At 41.7% G+C, this 18,914-nt stretch overlaps 1 protein-coding gene across 1 annotated transcript in view; it reads right to left on the minus strand.

Annotated features, from left to right (window-relative positions):
* Nucleotide 1: 1 nt before the first annotated feature.
* The window catches only part of MXI1 (MAX interactor 1, dimerization protein), a gene marked incomplete at its 3' end in the record, with an annotated part of 76,391 nt that continues 57,478 nt past the window's right edge, over nt 2-18,914 (minus strand). Inside the window, exons 4-6 of the mRNA XM_006880171.1 lie at nt 7,610-7,724; nt 6,863-7,034; nt 2-93 (exon numbers count right to left, since the gene is read on the minus strand). Coding sequence (XP_006880233.1) covers nt 2-93; nt 6,863-7,034; nt 7,610-7,724 — 379 coding nt within the window. The remainder of the gene's footprint in view (nt 94-6,862; nt 7,035-7,609; nt 7,725-18,914) is intronic.

Here is an 18,914-nt window from a genome sequence, read left to right on the forward strand (position 1 = left end):
TGTGGTCATCAATGTCACTGATGCTGGTGGTACTGATATTGTCCACTTCTCCATGGGAGAACTCTGTGCTTTCAACATCCACTTCAATCTCCTCTGCCAAAGAGAAAAAAGAGAAAGAACGTTAGTAACACAGATACCTTCAAAAATAAGCAAGCTATGTGGAAAAGAAAAGATAGAAAATAATACACAAGCACGTTATCAGAAGAGTCTGGAGACAGAACAAAAGGGCTATTTCTTTAAAAGGGAATACCTCTTAAATTGGTGGTCTCAATTTAGGAAAAAGTTTACTAAACCCTGTGACGCCAGTTCGTCTGGACTTCCCACTGAAAACACTTGGCCTACTTGGGAATTAGTGTTTAATATTAAAAGATCCCAATTCCAAGAAGTTAAACAGCATCTGTTTTGCATCAAGCCAGGATCTAATTCTCAATGCTGTTTATTAATCAAGGTTGCCCTTAAGGGGGAAAAAAGCATAAACTTAATATAGGTGAAGCAGAATCCCCAGACCTCTGGTGGTGTCACACTTCTACAGACCATTAGGATACCACAGGATACACCATAAAGTTCTGCCACTACCCAGTAACCAAAGTGAGTTACAAAACAAAGTTATTACAAAACAGACTCAGAGATCTTAAATTCAGCATCATTTTCTTTCATGAAATACAGCTTGAAGTAAGGGCATAAGGCCTTAAAAATCTCTGAATTATATTGAGATCTGTAGTAAAGACTGTAATAAAGGCATTTTGGTGGTAGTATTTAAGTTTTACTTCAAAACACCAAGCAACATGATAAAAAACCTTCTAAATATATATGAGGCCTCTCTTCCATATTTCCTGTCAAGGAGGGATGTCCATCCCTTTGGGGATATAACTTTGTAAAAATCTACCTTTTTACCTTCGAAAAAGAAATATATATAATGCAGCTATTTTTAAAAAGTTAAATATTTCAAATATAATCAACAATACTATAGAAAAAGCAATGCAGGCATTTTGAAAGCAAAAAGCAGCTGAAAACTGTTCCCCCCACAACAGATGGAATAATGAACTTGGGATTTTTCAATTCTCTTAAATCAGACAATCTGAAAGCTTGATGTTTCATATCTGGCACAGACTTTAAGACCTTACAACTGCTTCAGGAAAAGTGGACTCTAATATTTCAAAGCATAATTTTAAAAACAGCTTGTTCCTGGCCAGTTTTAGAGATCTGCTTTAAAATAGAAGCAGCTGACCAAACACACAGTACAAGTAGTCCAAGGAATGAATATCCCTTTGCTTCATCTTTGTAAGTCTTCACAGCTCGATCAGTGCTCACCCGTACCACGGAACACCTATACATCCTGGGAAACAACAGCCCGACACCTTAACACAACAACTTGGAACTGAACTCAAAGTAAAATGACAGCCTGATCTAACCAGATGGACTAGTTGTTCGTCGGTGCATGGAGTCGATTACACTTCACAATGACATTGTAATAGCAGATCTGGACCTTGATTCTGTGCCATCCCCACCCTCTTGGACATACTATCCCAAGCACAATGTCCTTTTCCAAAGACCAAAACAACATGCCCAGGGCATGTGAGATGAAGTTCCACCATCCCTGCCTCCAAGAAGCCCTCTGGCTGCACCTTCACCAAGTCAAACTTGTTTGTTCTTTTGGCGGCCTGTGCGATATTCAGTATTACTCGCCCACAACTCAAAAGCATCTATGATTCTTCTGTCATTCTTACTTAGTCAATGTTCAACTTTCAGATGCACAACAAGTAACTGAAAGAGCCTGGCTTGAATCAGGTACACCTTAGTCTTTACATTCATGTCACTGCTCCTTAACTCCTTGGAGAGGTGGTTTCAGTAGATTTGGCCAGTGCAATATGATTTCATGCATGCTGGTTGTGGATCCAAGCACAATGGAACTGCTGACAACTGCTATCTTCCTTGTCTATGTGCATGATGCCAGCTGGCGTTTCAAATCCCTCTTGCTTTAAACAAACAAGGTTGTTCATCTGCACACCACAGGCTGTTGATGAGTCTTCCCCCAACCCTGCTGCCACATTCTTCTCCATAAAGTTCAGCTTCTTGAATGATTTGCTTGGCATACAAAGGGACTCAATAGGGAGAAAGGATACAGCCTTACCACATTTCTTTTTTTGTTAAATTTTTTAACTTTTTTCTTTTTCATACACCTTTCTTCATTTCAACTCAGAGCAGTGTTCTCTTGCTCTGTTTGGGTGACAGCTTCTTGGTCTAAGTATAGGTTTCACAGAAGCACAACTAAGAGTTCTGGGAGTCCCATTCTTCTCAATGTTAGCCATAATCTGCTATGATCCACCCAGTTAAATTACTAGTCTAGATTGACTAGAGGTGTCAGCACAAATCCCTTGTAACAATGGGGGGGGAGGAACGGGGGCGGGCGGAAAACATTACTAGATGAGAATAAGAATGGTACTAGGGTCCTCGGTCCATACCACACCAGTAGTGTTAAGAAAAACTAAGTGCTATTATCTGAATACACGCCTTCTCTGAAATCTGGTGGAGGAGATGGACAGAAGACTACTGTCTCTCACTGTCTTGGAATCAACTCACAGCAGACCCTCCAATGGGTTTCTGCGGCAGTAAATGGCACAGGAGGAAACTGCCCATTTCTCTCCTGCAGAATCACTGGTGAATTCAAACTGCGAAGAGATGTGGCCTCTGGGTGAGCAGTTCAAGTGCCTATGCTCCGTACACGGCATGCAGCTGAGAGAAGACACAGCCACGGTCAGCCTCCTGGCTGAGGGCCCTTCCTTTCTTTTCAAATTTTTTACTTTGCTTTAGTTGAAAGCTTGCAGAGCAAATGATTTCCCTTCCGGCAGTTTGTACGCAAACTATTCCATGACACTGGTTAAATTCCCCCTTTTCATTTCTGCCCTGGGCTCCCCATTTTGTGCCATCCAAATTGTCAGCCCTTTCTTACGCTGTCATTTTTGCTTGATGGCGAAATGTTCTTTTAATCTTGAATAACTGACTGTTCTGAGGAACACATTGCTCTCCCATGGTGTTTGAATTATTACAGACCTATTATTTAAACTCTCGTGACACAGTGGTTAAGCAGGCTGATTGTGTATTGAAAGGTCATTGGTTCAAATAAACTGCTTATAGATAGATTCACAGCCTAGGAAACTATGGGGCAGGTTTACTCTACCCTAAAGGGTCACTAGGGAGCTCTGGTAGCTTAGTGGTAAGGAGTTGCACTGCCAGCCTAGAGGCAGGCAGTTCAAATCCACCAACTGCTCTACATTAGGACAAATGGGCCATTTTCAGATACTCTGAAAGCTGCTAGTAAGCCAGCTAGGAGTGGAACGCCTTTCAGCTCACAGTGATCAACAGCAATGGGTCACCGAGTCAGGGTGGACTCCACTGCAGTAATTCCGGGCTCGGGGTCAGTTATCTGGCCGAGAGCTGGGCTATCCAGAAAAACTCAAGGTTATGTCTGCTTTATGTCCCTGTCATCAGGCCTGAAAGTTTTTGCTATTGTCTTAGGTAGAGACTTCAAAACTTAGTGCCACAGACATACCATAAATATTCTGCATCTACTTCGGTGAGTGTCTGAGGTCTTCACAGCATTCAAGTGGTCATCTAAAATACAACTATTGCTTTCTACTCGTCTAGTGCAAAAGAGAATGAAAGAAACCAGAGACTGAAAGAAAAAGGCAGTCTACAGGCCTGACAGCACACAAGCCTCACAGCCCCCAGGAGTCTGAGACCACAACTAGACGATGTCTGGCTACCACGAGTGACCATTCTGACTGGGGACACAACAAATAGCCCCGGGGCGGGGGGAGGAATACAATTCAAGTTCCTTAAAAAAAGTGTCAGACTAACTGGACTGACAGATACCAGAGGAAACCTAAGATGATCAAAGTCTACCCTTTGAACTTGGAATGGAGGCTACTCCTAGAGGTCACCTGTTTTTAGAGAAAGAATGAATGTGGCTTATGAAATGACACCACCCATGAGGAGTTAACTTAGTATTATGAAACTCAAGAGTGAACATTTACCCAAAATCAAGATGAGAAAGCAAGAAAGAATGAGAAGCTAGTTTAGTGCTGTCAGGTCAAGGGAGACTCATCCTGACACCGATGAACAACAGGTCTGAACCCTGTCCTGTCCTGTGCCGTCCTCACAATCTGACACACTCGAGTCCACTGCCGCAGCCACTGTGTCAATCCACCTGGTTGAGGGTCCTCCTTTCTTTCACCCTCATGATGCCCCTTGTCAAGGAACAGCCTCTCCTAGCAACAAGCTCCAAGAATGTGAGTGAAGGTCTCCAAGGAGCACTCTGGCTGCAGTTTCTCCTAGATATATCGTTTGTTCTGTTGGCCGTACATAGGATAATCGGTACTCTTCTCCAACAGCTCAATGGCATCAATTTCTCTTCTGTCATCCTTCTTCAGTGTCCAGCTCTCAGGAGCACAGCCAAGTGACTGAAGAGACTATGGTCTGAATCAGGTGCACCTTAGTACTCAAAAGAACATCATCACTCCTTGCCAGGGCAACATGTCAGAGTGAAGCAAATAATGAGAACGATGATAGGCTGTGGAAAAACTCGAGCCAATGTCACGAAGTAATCTGCAAAAAAATACTAAAGAAACCTAAGTTGAGGTTTCACTATCCTTGCCTCTAAGGAGCACTCTGGCTGGATTTCTGTTCTTCTCGCAGTATGTTCAATCATCTTTAAATTCAAAAGCATCAGTTCTTTTGTCTTCCTGTTCACTGACCAACTCACCAGCACACAAAGCAACTGGGAAGACCGGGGCTTGGATCAGTACACCTTTGTCTTTACTCTTCCGCACTCTGGAGAGGTCCCTGACAGCCGACTTCCCGATGCAATACATGTTTTGATTTCTTAACTGCTGCCTCCATGGGTACTGATTGTGATCCACATAATACGAAATCGCTGACAACTTCAGTCTGTTCTCCGTCTTATCATTGCACTGTTTACTGGTCCAGTGGTAAGGATTTTTGTTTCCTCGATGTTGAGGTGTAATGCATAATCCACACTGGAAGCTGTAGTTTTTAATCTTCATCAGGAAATTCTGCAAGTCTTCTTCACATTCAACAAGCAAGATATACAACAGGTTGCTGATGAGTCTTCCTCCAATCCCAAGGTCACATTCTTCAGATAATCCAGCGTCTCAGATTATGTGCTCAGCATACACTTTCATTAAATACGGTGAAGAGATAAAACCCTGATGCACAGCTTTCCTGATTTAAACCAAGAACGGTGCTTGAGAACTTTAGAGTTCTTTTACTTTTTCTGTATGTTTAAAATGCTTTCAAAACAGAAGTTTAAAATACATACGTTCATTTTTAAAAAGAAAAGCTCCATCCTTCACACAGACATGACAGGGACAATTCTCTACTGGAAAAGCTAGAATGTTAAAGTGTCAGTTAAAAAAACAGAAAGTAAATTGTGCCACGGTGCCTCACAGCATATCCTCCCTAAGCTCAGACACAGCCCCGTGCCACTTAAGTGCATCTCGCGGTCTATGAAACACGATGCTCAGTGACTGAGGACCTGTGAGGACCGTAAACCAAGAGCAGCACCATTCAGTGATTTTCCACATTTGTATTGTTTAGTTGACATTCTCTTCTGCTTCTAATTCCATGCTTCTCTGCTTCTTGTTGCTGCTGTCCCTAGGACTGGTTTTGCTACTTCTGGGAGCCGTGATACACTACCAGGCAAAGAGAAAAGGAAGCAGGTAATACTATAGTACTCAAGATCCACAAGCTTGTATGCTGCTGCCTACAACTTGTAGGATGAGGCGTTACATGGTAAACACTGTATTTGTAAGCAGGTAAAGTTTACATTAAAGTAAAAGTCTGTTTCTCCTGCAAAACAGCTTTTGGTTACCAGCAGTGACCTTGCAGTTAGTTAGTTAGTTGCTAATTAAACACAACACCATCACAGCTTCTTGATTAGAATTTTTGAAAAGAAATTCTTGTTTCTCATGATACTTTAAACTATAAAATTATTGATAAACCTTAAATAAGACGGCATCACCATTTAAACTATTTTGACAAATAGATTTCAGTGGCATTCATTACATTCACAATGTTGTGCAACCCAGCGTCGCTGTCACTGTGGAAACTCAAACCGATTCCTTTTCAGTCAGAACTGATGTCTTGCTGATTTCCAAGGCCGTGAAGAAGAATGCCCATTTTGCTCCTGAGGAACTGCTGGTGGACTTCAGTAGCCTGAGAGGAGGGCCTTTGGGTTAGCAGTGCTAACTCCTTATGGACTAGGCTACCATCCAGATACACAGCAAACAATTTTCACTACTTCAAGCAGAAACTTAGTATCCATTAAGCTAGAACTCCACTCAACTTTCTATGAATGGGTCTATTCTAGTTATTTAGTATTTGGAAGCAGGAGTGGCATCCACTTCCTAAGTAACATGCCTCTGGAAACTCTATGAACTTTGATAAATGTTGATCAGTTGTAGAGGGGCTTCAGGCCTTTTGTTCACAGGGTCGCTATGGGTCATACTTGACCCGAAGGCAATCAACAACAGTACACAGTAAAATAGAGCACATACACAAGTCACTAACACAGACATTTATTATGACTATCAAGAAACGGTAGTGCATGTTATACACACCTGGCCAACTAATCACTTTGTGTAGGACAGACAGGAGACACATGTGCTGCCCGTGGGAAACTGTTACATCGTGCCCTCTGATCAGGATTTCTGAACTCTTGCAGTTATAACCTTATGGGACCAGGGACAGATGTGCGGTTGGACATGACCTAGCTGAACACTATACAACATGTAACAGCACAGAGATGTTCAGTGTCCTGTCAGGGAAGAAGCAAGCTGCCTACCTCGCTCTGAATCAGAACGATCTGAAGAAATAGTTGATCCAATGCTGTCCATTCGTATTCGCTCCATCTCCTGAGGACCCTGCAGCTGTTCCAGTCGCCGCTTTAAAAATCTCTGTTCTCGTTCCAAGTTCTCAAGCTGGTGCTGGCTCTTCCTCTCAGCTTCTTCAAGTTTCTAAAATGATAAAAATACTGTTTACATTCAGGCACAGCCCAGGACAAACAAGAAAACATACTCATTCCTATGAAACGACTCAAAAGAGTTGGGGTTTTGTTTCTTTTTTTTGTAGAGAAAGCGTAAATATACATCTCTGTGAGCATACGGGTATAGAAAACTTTGTCTGCCTTCACTCTGTGTGTACGTAATGAAAGCTCCATGATTTGAACAAGATGGGATTCCTAGAGTCTGTCATCACCATGAAGGAGAAACTCCTCTATGCAGTGTGCAGTTTGATGGAAAAATACTGGGGGGCAGAGCCAAGGGAAGTCATCTCCAGCAGAGGGCACAAGTGCCTTTCCACTGAGCATCAGGAGGGTGACTGTTATTCTCCTATGTATCTCAGCTCTCCACAGAGCAATGCTGTCAAAACAATTTTAGTTCATCAGGTTAGTTGGTAAATGTTCAGAAATATTTCTCTTGAGATCAGTTCTGCTGAAGGGCACAGTGAGCTCAGCTGAGGTGTATGAACAGTACCGTTGTTAATAATTAAACTAGGACTGAGAACCACTTAGAAAGGTACACATTTTCACCTTGATGTGTGCTTTGGCTTTGTTGAGCAAACCAAGTGTTGTGTGCCTGGTGCAGTCTGGTCCAAGTGGAATCAGAACTTTTAAGCGTTCTAAACACAGGCGCAGATGAGCTCGTCTAAGAAAGAGAGAAAACAAAAATGTACAAAAAGTATTAGCATGGCTGGGATAAGTACACCAGAAACATCTTAAAATCTATTTTCAGGAAAAACAGTCATTTGCACGCTCTCCAGCTTGTCACCGTCTGACGCTTCTGTTTTCAGGGAGCAATGAGGGCAGCTGCTCATGCCTGGGCCTCTCGTGTCTGTGTTGGGAATCCCGGATGACCCTGCCTATAGTGAGCTGTTCTGCTTAACCCAAAGGCCGCATGTCTGACTCCATCATGGGCCAGGGAAAGAAAGATGGGCGCTCTCCTACGACCTGACTCAGAAACTGACCAAGGGTTGTTAGGAGTGACTCACAGGAGGGAATGAGAAAGTCATTTTTGTTAACACTCTTCAAACTCCAGTCACTTTGACTTATTATCCCCAATGGCAATCTCTGTCAGCAATGTTTCTTTTCTTCAGTCCATCCTATTAATGGTCTCAACCGAATGGATAGGGAAGTGGGAAAGTATACTAGTACTTGGTTTCATTGCCTAGAACTGCCAGCTACAGGAGAGGCTTCCACCAGAAGCCTCATTATTGTCATGACAGGAGTCCAGAACGAAGGCTGCACGGCGGAGTGGACTTGGGGGGGGAGGGATTGTATAGCAATGAAAGAACTTTACTTCTCAAAGACAAGAATGAACTGGAGGGGAGGGGTGGGCAGGGAGAAAAGTCTCACAAAGAATGAATGGGCATCCAAAATCTGTAAATTTTCATTAAAATCAATAATTAAAAAAACCCTCACGGATTTCTAAGTCATCCTTCCCACATTTATTTCACTTACACACAAGCATATGCATCTCCCCACGACTACAGCTGTCCTGTGTGCCACACGTTACTGTTTTAGCTTGACCCATATTTCTGATGTGCAACCATTTCTCACTTACTATAAAAATGGTTCTTTCCTCTGATTCAACTTTGAAACCACTAAATCCAGTGAGTGACCAGAAAACGTTCCACAGACTGTATGATGTTCTGGTCAATTCTGGACGCTCTGGTGGTCGAGGCAGCTGGCAGTTGGGCAGCTAACCTGAAGGTGGCATTTCTCTGGCAGTTCCAACCCATCAATCTGTGGGGCCAAGATGGGAGCGCTCCTCCTGTGTCATTTCAGCCTCTGAAAACTTTCTGGAGGGTCAGTTATGAATTGGTTCCAACTCAATGGTAATGTATTTACTTTTCTTTACGGTCAAGGCTAGTCACTGAAACAAGAGCCCATAACATAGTCCCTGCTACCTAATATTGAAGAGTACTGAATATACCATGGACTGCTAAGAAAATGAACAGGTTCTACCTGGAGAGGGTTAAACCAGGCTGCTCCTTGGAGGCAAGGATTCTGAGCCTTTGTCTGACATACTTTGGACACGGTGCAAGGAGGGACCAGTCCTTGGAGAAGGATGTCATGCTTGGGAGGGTGGAGGGACAGTGCAGGTGGGGAAGGCCCTCTATGAGGTGGATTGATTGATTCAGTGACTGGAGTAATCTGGGTGGGTGTGTCGGAGACGGTGTGATTGGCACAGGACAAAGCAGGGTTTAGGGATCTTGCACATAAGGTCGCTATGAGTCGCAGGTGACTTGACGGCATATAACACCACCACCACCACCACCACAGTTCATTAGCTTTTCATTTTCATTTCTCTTTCTACTACTCCCTTCTATTTCCTGCTTAAGGGGAAAACACATTTGACAAATCCTTAACTAAAAATCACTGTTAATCTCTAATCCACTCAGCCTATAGGAGTTTCTGAACTTGGGGGACATTTCCACTGTAAGTAGTACTGGTGGATTGACTTTCCCTTTGACGCTCAAGAGTTATGATCACAATGGCCTGAATGTAGACTAGGTATATGATTCCATCCTACACTACTAGCCCACACCTCTGGTGCGCCGCATGAGGCCAGGACTTCTCCCAGGTTACCCTGACTCCTTTAAAGAGCTAAAACTGCCTTTTTTAGCAACTGTCTCAATAAGTGAACCAGAACAAACCATGTTCTCAGAGGATCAAAAATGGATTTACTAGCTCACTTACCAAACTATGCTTTATGTCTTAATGTTGTGTTGTTGTTGACTGCCTTTGAGTCGAGCAGATATATAAGCAATAATATCAACTTAAATTCTCCAATTTTAACCATGTGAGAGAGAGGTCAGAGAAGGTCTGACAGGTAACCAGGAAGATACAGAGATAGTGAAGTCATGAAGGTTTCGGCTGACAAACTGTCAAGATTCCTCCAGGGTCTACGAGCCCCACTGGCTATGGTTAAAGGTCAAAAAATGAGTATTTCAATGGTGACTCTACTAGGTTAACTACCTAACCACCACTAATTGCCCCAGTATGAAGCCTGACATACCTGGGGTTTGGGAAAAAAAAAAGAATGCTTGTTTTTTTTCTATTTTCCTTAAATCACCCAAGTGTATCCGTGGATTCCCTTTAATGAGACTTAACAGTTTAAAAGTCACTTTCCTCCCCTGCTATGCTCAAATTCATTGAGCTTTTAGCAGAATTTTCAACTGGGAAATCTTTTAGGTGAGGATTTTTACATAATTACACTGTGCTTTTGCTGGGCTGAATGAACGACGGGTAAAAAAAAATAAAATAAGAAACTCAGAGTAACAAAGTGTCTTCAAATGCTTCATTAAGATTATTCTAACGTATGTCTCACACTGTGCATCTATGATACGACTTGAGGGTGCAGAGAGGGAGGCTGGCAGTTCTTTCGCTAATGAGAACCTCCCAAAGGAGTTCTGAATTCCATCACCTAAGAGAGAATGTTAACAAACTTCAAAAGGATCACTGCCACCGAGTCAGACTCCCAGCTGACCCTCCGGTGGGCTTCCAAGATCACAGTGGAGGAGGTTGTCCCTCTCTCTCCTGAGAAGATGCTAAATGAAGCTGAGCCACCACAGAGGCTGGGTTAAAAGAACAAGTCTCGATGGAACCCGGGCACCAGAGCACTCCTGAGAGTCAGGGGGTCAGGGGTCAGGGTGGAGAGCGTTAATAGATCAACTAGGAAAAGTCAAGCAAGCAGCAAAACTTGAAAAATGTACTCAGTGTCACTGAATCGTCCCATGTAAAACATAAACTACTGAAGGGACCCATCTTCCACTGTGCATATTCTTAGTAACAAAAACAAAAAAAAAATTATTTAACAAAATTATTTCCATAATACTTGGTAATTATGTTCAAACTACCTAATACCAGAAATTCTATATATATAGGATCTTTTATTTTTTTGCTTAAGAAACTTGAAAATAATTCTTGACTGTAGTTTCAGGTCAAGGAAAAGAAAGGTAGGACAGCTTTCTTTTCACTTGGGCAGAAATCAACTAACATTATCCAAGTAACCATGTTTTCATTAATCAATCACTTAACTTGGTGCTGTATTCTTGTTACAAGACTTTCGTGTATCTAGGGCTATTCCAGATACTTGCTTGAATACGAAGAGTTAACGAGAAATGTATATGTCAATAGTTTATCATTTGACAACAGAATAAACCCCATTTTTGTTTCACATTGAAATGAGTCCTACAGATAGATATTAAGGGCAACAGAATCTTAAGAAAAGGAGAGCTTGTAATGAAACGAGAAAGACTTCTTAGAAGAGTTTAAGACTTAACTTTGGACTTAAAGGAGATTTATCTAAATGAAAAGGGGTTCAGGAAGTAATCAAAAGAAGAGTAAATAATCCCATTTGGAAAAACTGGGACCAACTGTAATCCTAAAACTAAAAATTAAAACCAAGCAAACAAAAAACTTTCTTTCTTTCTTTCATGAGAAAAAAACAAAACAAAACAAAACACGGAATTGGAACGATATATGGAAGTACTCGCCAGAATCCATATTCTGGAGGCCTGAACTGTCATCGTCAAATCAGGAGCTACGGAGGCTAACACAGTTGAAGTTCAAATGATACCTTAAGCAACAGAGAAGGCAGAATTTCCTCCAAAGGATCTTTCAATAGTCATTTAAGTAAGTATAAATCTGCTCCAAAATATAGCTCCCACTGGGAAGGCATCCCCTGAGATACCATGCCCCCAAAATGCTCGAGATGCCATTCTAAGTCCTCCAAAACAGACGTTAGCATGAGGCATAAATGGCAAAGGACAGTCTCCACTTCCCTGTGGGGAGATGTGAACCTATGGGAAGTAGTAGCATTTCCTTCAGGTTTTCCATCTATAAGCAGATTAGGCATTTGAAGAGTTGTTGTGAGCCGCTGAGTCAGAACCCACTCATAGCAGACCCTCCAGCAGGTTTTCAGAGGCAGTAAATCACACAGAAGGAGAAGGCCCATCCAACTGCCAAGCAGCAGCTGGTGGGTTCGAGCCACCGGGGCCTTTGGGATTGCACTGCAGCTTCTTCTAAACAACGGAAGATGAATGGCGGGTGCGGAACAGCAGCTGGCCAAGGAGGAGCCATACGTTTCAGAGTCACCATCCAAGTACTGCACACAGTCTCCCACATGTGCTTATATTCCCTTTGGTTAAAGCACCTGTCCAAGAGCAATGAATAGCCTGTGACTCTAAACTGTAACGAGTTTATTAGGAAAGCCACTCACAGTAACGTGGAAGTCCCTTCTCTCCAGCAAAATTACTGAAACAAGAACTGTGTCTCAAAATTCCTCTCCCCTTGCAAAGGGGGATGTGCTCCACCTTTCCCGCACAATCCCCCCGTTGGTAACCAGATTGCAAGCTTAACCACCAACGACCTAGAAAGGCCTATCTTTGGATGCCATCTGGTCCTTTGTTTTCTTGCCTCCATCCTCATGTGACTGGTGGCTTGGGAACCTCCTGGATGGAGTTGCCAAATCTTACGCTGTATGGTTTGGGGGAAGGGAAAGAGACTAGAAGACAGAAAAGTAAAAAAGCTTGTTGTCTTGAGCCGAAAATCCTTATGGCTTGAGGAAAAGATTGCAAGTGTCCTACAATGACGTTTTTCTAGTCTCCAGGGAACAGAGTCCCTGACAGAGAGAATTAAAGAGTCTTGGAAGTTAAAGGCCCTGTACCCTTAATCGAAATAGGGAAAGGTGGCTGGGGAAAGTTAAGGCTGCTGTTCTGATCTTCTAGTGAATAGCTAAGACAAAGGGCCCTGATAATATCTAATGTAGGGAAGCAGGCTTGGAGGAAAATGAGAAACATTTTCGCCCCTAGTTATCATTTACTTGACTTTTCACAACATGTGGAAAACAATAAAATCTATCTAATCTAGCTCTCTTCCAGTTTAACATTAGTGACAGTGAAAAAAAACTGGGATTAGACATTGCAGCAGGGGGTGTGGTGAGAAAAGGGGGGGCTCCTTGCAGAAGAGGAGGGGACTAGAGAGTGGGAACATAACCAAGTACTATTCTTTCCAAAAATGCTTGATGTCGGTTTAAAAATGAAATTAAGAGTGGATTTTATCCAGCGGGCAGAGTAATTCCAGTCACTAACCCTGTTAGAGAGAAAGATGTTGTCAAAATGACCCATACCTTCTTCAGTAAAGGCAACCCCATGTGAGGAAAAGGAACAATTACGAGTCTGTTTGGGGTTGTTTTTGGGTTTTTTTGGTAGACTGGGATCATTTCTCCCTGAAGGAACTGATGCTGCTTTTGATTTCAAACCTCGTAAACAATACTGCCTAACCAAATTATCACCAGAGAAATAATTTTGCTATAAAATGGCCCCTTCTAGTAGCTGGGATATTTGAAAGCAAAGGCCCCAAAAAGGAATGGGAGAGAACAGAGAAAAGAATTCTTTTTCAGTAACGAATTACAAATTACCAAACAGTATGTTTTCAAATTGTTTCTGGAAACTTGAGTCCCCCTGCCCAATAACAATAGGAAACCTAACCCTGGCCCAGCCCCACAGCCAACCATTGGCTGATGCCCTCAGAGGCCCAGTTCTCCTGTGGAACTTGCTAGTCTTTCATTCCTCCACTCCAGGACACCAAGACTTTGCCAAGGAACTAAATCAAAATGGAAAACAAGTCAAGTGATGGGGACAGAGCTTGTATTTTCCTCGCTGCTGCATGTTATGTAATGGGCTGTGAGTCCTCCCTTGAGATATTCTTCAAAGCTGCACTGGCTTATGGCCAAGTTTCCCAAGTCCTCACACACACTCCTGGACATGACAGAGCCTAGCAGCTAATTCTACATGTTCTCTATACGAAAGTTGCTTTGAAACGTAATGTTCAGAATCTCCTAAAAATACTCAATTACAAAACAACAATAAAAACAAAAACCAAAGCAAAACAAAAAACAAACAAAACCCCTCTAAATTGTAAAACCTCTGCCTGCCTCCACTTTTTATGAAAAATAACATTTTCATCCAGAAATACGAAGACAAGGTCCACAAACATTGTTCCTCATGAATGTTCTTTAAAAACATGTTATTCTACTATTCAGCTTATTCTGATTGTTAAATAAGAAAGCAAGACCGACTTTCCCTATAAAATTGCATTTGATAGTTAGGTTTCAATTACAACTTAAATATTATCTGCTTCCCAGAAAATAAGCAGACTTATTAACTCTCAGGTAGTAACTTGGCAAATGGTATTTCCCTAAGCGTCAGACTTGACTCTGGTAGTCATGGGCTCAGTGACAAAAAGAAACCCTTTGGGGAGAAGCAAGGACCCTCCTACTCTGCTCTCTTTCCAAAATGCAGCTTTCATTTACTAGTCCTCCTCACTCTGGTCTATATTTGTGAAATAACTGGTGAGGAATTTATATAGGTAATACAAATTATGCTAATACACTGTCAATCTTTTAAAAAATCCAAGGCCACGGTCACAGAGTAGATTCTGACTCACAGCCATCTCACGGGAACTGCTCCACTGGATTTTCTTGGCATTATTATTATCTTTATAGAAGCATATCACCAGCCTCTCTTCCAAGTCACCTCTGGTTGGGCTTGAATCATTAACCTTGAGGTTAGTAGTCAAGCACTTAAACATGTGCATCACCCAAGGATACCCGGCACCATAAAGGGCTCATCTGTATAGAGATAATTACAACCCAAAAGGTTAAGTTATATCTATTACTCACTCTTAGAAGGTTTTAAACCTCTTTATCCCAATAAAACTAAAATAGTTCTTAGGGTAAGATGTGCATATCCCTAGGTGTAATGAGCACTGAGCCAGTGGATTAAATATAGTTTGTCTTCCAGAAGCCATTGATTTTCGTACAAGATTTGGAAGAAACACACTTTATATATATAAAAAAAAAAACACAAGCCCAGGTAATGTAAACTGTACTTTTAAAAGTAATAGACGACTTCCTATAAATCCCCTACATACTGTCAGCTACATTATTTCATACAAATTCCAAAACTTTCTAGTATTCATGTTCAAATTGCCCCAACAAAGTGTTCTGGCCACTATTAGAATTCTGAATGTCATTTCTGAATCCAGGTTGCGATTACGTCTGTCCAAGGTTTAGGGAGAGAGAACAAGGGCTCTAAGAAGAGGGGAGGAAAAGACAGGAGGGTCAGTGACTGACGTGAAGACTCAAGAAATTACTGAAGACAAAATAGCAGACTTTTCCCCTCTCAATCCCCCTTCAAATGATACAGACTCCATATAGGCAAAAAATGCATTTAGTCTTCGCACCTCAGAAATATCTAGAGGACAAGCACCAATCAGTAAATAACAATGACTGCTGGCAAAAAGTGAATTGCATCCTTTTATGCCACTGAGATAGATGCTGTCAAGATTCTTTAAAAGATGCTAGTAGTAATCTCCGCATGTCTGATGACTCTGTGGTCTGCTCCTGTCTATAGCCTGTCCAGCCTTACTGTTTCCGCATTCATCGCCTTGCTCTTGTCCTAAGAAACCTCATCTACAAACCAAACATGCTTCTCACACTTCATTGTCTCTCTACCTGCAATGCTCTCCTTTTCAATGTCCACTTGCTGAGCACCTAATGCATTTTCCAAACAAATATACCACAGACAAAATAGTGCTTCTTGGGTGAGCTATTCCTGTTGAAAGCTTTTTATTCCTGGAATTAATACTTAGCTATTACATTGATGGCCATGGTGATGTGTAAGGTGTTGGGTAAGCAAACATTCATCATCCGCTCTTCGGAAGAAAGATGGGAGTCTCCTCCCATAAATATTTATAGCCTGAGAACTCAATAAAGCAGCTGCTGTGAGTTGGAATCAACTGTAAGGCAACAAGTTGGATATTGCTGGTTTGTTTTCTTTTACATTTTATTTTATACTGGTTTACATACAAAGGATTTTGTTTTGACACTATTTTTTAATTATCTTCTAGAGTAAGACCAAAGCCATACTTTTTGTCATCTTGAGTCCTCCTCTAGAACTAAACAGAATTACTGCTACCTAGTGGATGAGAAGGAAGGATATGAAATAATATTTAGTGGGCCTGGGTTCTACAATGCACCAGACTTGAGGTAACAATAAACTCTGGAGGCCCTGAACCACACACCAGATCTCAGGCTAACGTTCAAGAGAGATCTGCTTACAGAATGCCAGAATGCTTAGCATCTGTTCTTGTGTGTTGCAGATGGGGTTGCCAATAAATGTGACAAGTGTACCCCACCAAAAGCAACTATATAAATATGAGTCTCTAAGCGGAGTCCACATCTCTTTTAATAGTGAGAGACTCAAGAATTGTAGCCTTTTCAGCCTGGTGGCTGCCAAACCACTCACTGCAATTCAGGAGAGAACAAGAATGTCAAACAAAATCCACAATTTTTCTCAATTCCATTTTCTGGTACCAGTTTTCAACTGCTTGACTTTTTGGTCTTTTAAACAGGGAGCTCTGGTGCTATAGTTCTTAGGTTATTGTGCTCTGACTGTCTTCTCTGCCAGGCGGAATCCACCAGAAGCTGTGAAGGAGAAAGATGAGCAAATTCCTGCCATCTGATTTTCAACCTCAGAAGCCCAGTGGGCTCAGCCATGAATAGGTTCTAATTCATGAGAGTTTTTTTTGTTTGTTTTGTTTTTTATTTTTTTGCATGTGTACCGTCAAACTGGATCTGACTGATACAGGAGGAGATTGTCCCTCCTTCCCCAGGACAGCATCTGGTGGATTTGAACCACTCTCCTCTGGAATTGTAGTATAGCGTCTTGCCACTAGGCCACCAGAGCTCACCAAGAGGAAGACATTTTTAACTGGTTTCAATCGGGTCTTCTAGTCCAGTTGTTTAAGAAACTGTGATAATAACAAATGGAAAGGGAGGAAGGTCAAGTAATTGCTAACGATAAAACAGAAAACAAACATGAACGTTTAGGTATGAGAAGAAAGTCTAAGAAAAACACTAAAAATGAAAAGGAGATTAAAAAATAACACCAAAAAAAAACCCAACAGCTTTTTTTTTTAATCCTATCTCCTAACACCAGGAACTACAATCTGAATGGGAGCAGCTACTGGCTTAGTGGTAAGAAAGCTGTGCTGCAATCCCAAAGGCACATGGTTCGAATCCATCAACTGCTCCACAGGAGAAGAATGGGCAATCACCTCCTGTGCAACGAACTGCCTCTGAAAACCCATTGCAAGGTCAGCTATGGGTCAGTTCCAACTCCACAACAACAGTACTGGAATAACTTTTCAAGACCCCAGGATTACCGATGGGTTGAAGTGTTAGTACTGAACCCAGAAACAAATTATTTCTTATTGTCTTACATTCATCTCTGAGGAAAACTTGACTTTTGACAGTCTCATTTGAAAAAATAATTAAAATCTTGTACCAGAGGCATGTGTGAGTCTCTGGAACTCCCAAAAGGAACCCAACCTCCAAAGTGATTTCACAAAAATTGCTCACTTGATGTCCATGCGATGCCAAATTTAGCTTCCATGCAGGCGTCCCCTCCCTTATCTGTTACTGAGAATTTGGGTTGTGTTTGGTTGGGTTTGTTGGGTTTTTTTTTTTAAAAAAAAAAAGAGGAAGAAAGAAACTTGGTCGTTCATTCACTATATTTCTTCTTTGGTCACACAAGAACTTTCTGTATTCTAAGTCCCAAAGTCTGGGAAATAGGGCTCCATCACTGGAGAAAACAGTAGCAATTTGTTCTAAATACAAAATAGCTTATTTTCCTTTGGCAACTCTCCAGGGCTTTGGGTGGAGAGAAAGGGTCCTCCTCTTCAGGGAGATCAGCTCTATCTTCCCAACCTGGCCTACTGTCAAAGCCCAGACTGGGTGGGAGACAATTTCCCCCCTTTTTAATTATTTATCTTTCACATCAATTTGGAAACTGATTAAAGATTCTTTGCCTTATTAACAGTTTTTCTACTCCTCGGCCTTTTGTGATGTGCATCACTCTCCTGGCAGCTCCCGTTGGCTGATTTAATGGTACCAAGGGGCTGAGAAGTGTTGCTGCCCAAAAGAAAGAAAAAAAAAACCCAAACCTGCATTCTCTCACAGGGGCACGGAAGGCAATCTGCAATCACAACAGTAGCTACTTGTTAATTTTCTATTTGAAACACAGTGATGTCAATAGTATTGTACCCTGCCAGCTACCATGGGGTCAAGTACATTTTGAAACCAAAACAACTTCCTACGTGCTGGCAAGTCAGATCTGAGACAGAGTGATAACACTTTGCAAGACGCTGCCCTAGTTTTAGACACAAAATGCACACAAGTATTAGTCTATTCGTCCGTAAAAGTTCAAGTCTAATTCTCCCGGCTCCATTCCTCCTCCCAGCTCAACGCAATTGTTTTATATATGCAAATTATAGTCCTGGATGACAGCAGGATGTGATGAAATATCTCTAATAAAGTGGTGATCCTACTCAGGGCAAACAGCACATTCCAAGAATGCTCTGTAATGTAATTGTTCATCTAGAAGTATAAAATAAAAATAGCATACCCCTTTAAAAATGGCCCCACTAATAAGAGGTGATTAATATAATAACTCATGTTAAAGGGTATATTTACTTCAGAAGAAAAACACCTTTATATTAAATGGAGCACTCTGGTCTCAGAATTAGCACATCCACAGATACTGAGTATTGCCAATTTGTATTGAGTATGAATACCCTAAAGTAGCAAGGTAAATGATTAAAAGTAGTAACCATGTTTATCACTGGTAGCCAGAGAAATGGACTGAACATCTGTCAGTTCAGGCAAGCCAACAGGGATTATTTTGAAAGTCTCATTTAACACCTTTTTTTCCCCCAAAATAAAACTACACTTTTGGGGAGTAGTGGGGAATAAATTTGGAGCAGGAAA

The sequence above is a fragment of the Elephantulus edwardii genome, unplaced genomic scaffold, assembly GCF_000299155.1.
Source record: "Elephantulus edwardii isolate Elephantulus edwardi_28Jun2011 unplaced genomic scaffold, EleEdw1.0 scaffold00006, whole genome shotgun sequence".
NCBI classification, from domain to species: Eukaryota; Metazoa; Chordata; class Mammalia; order Macroscelidea; family Macroscelididae; genus Elephantulus; species Elephantulus edwardii.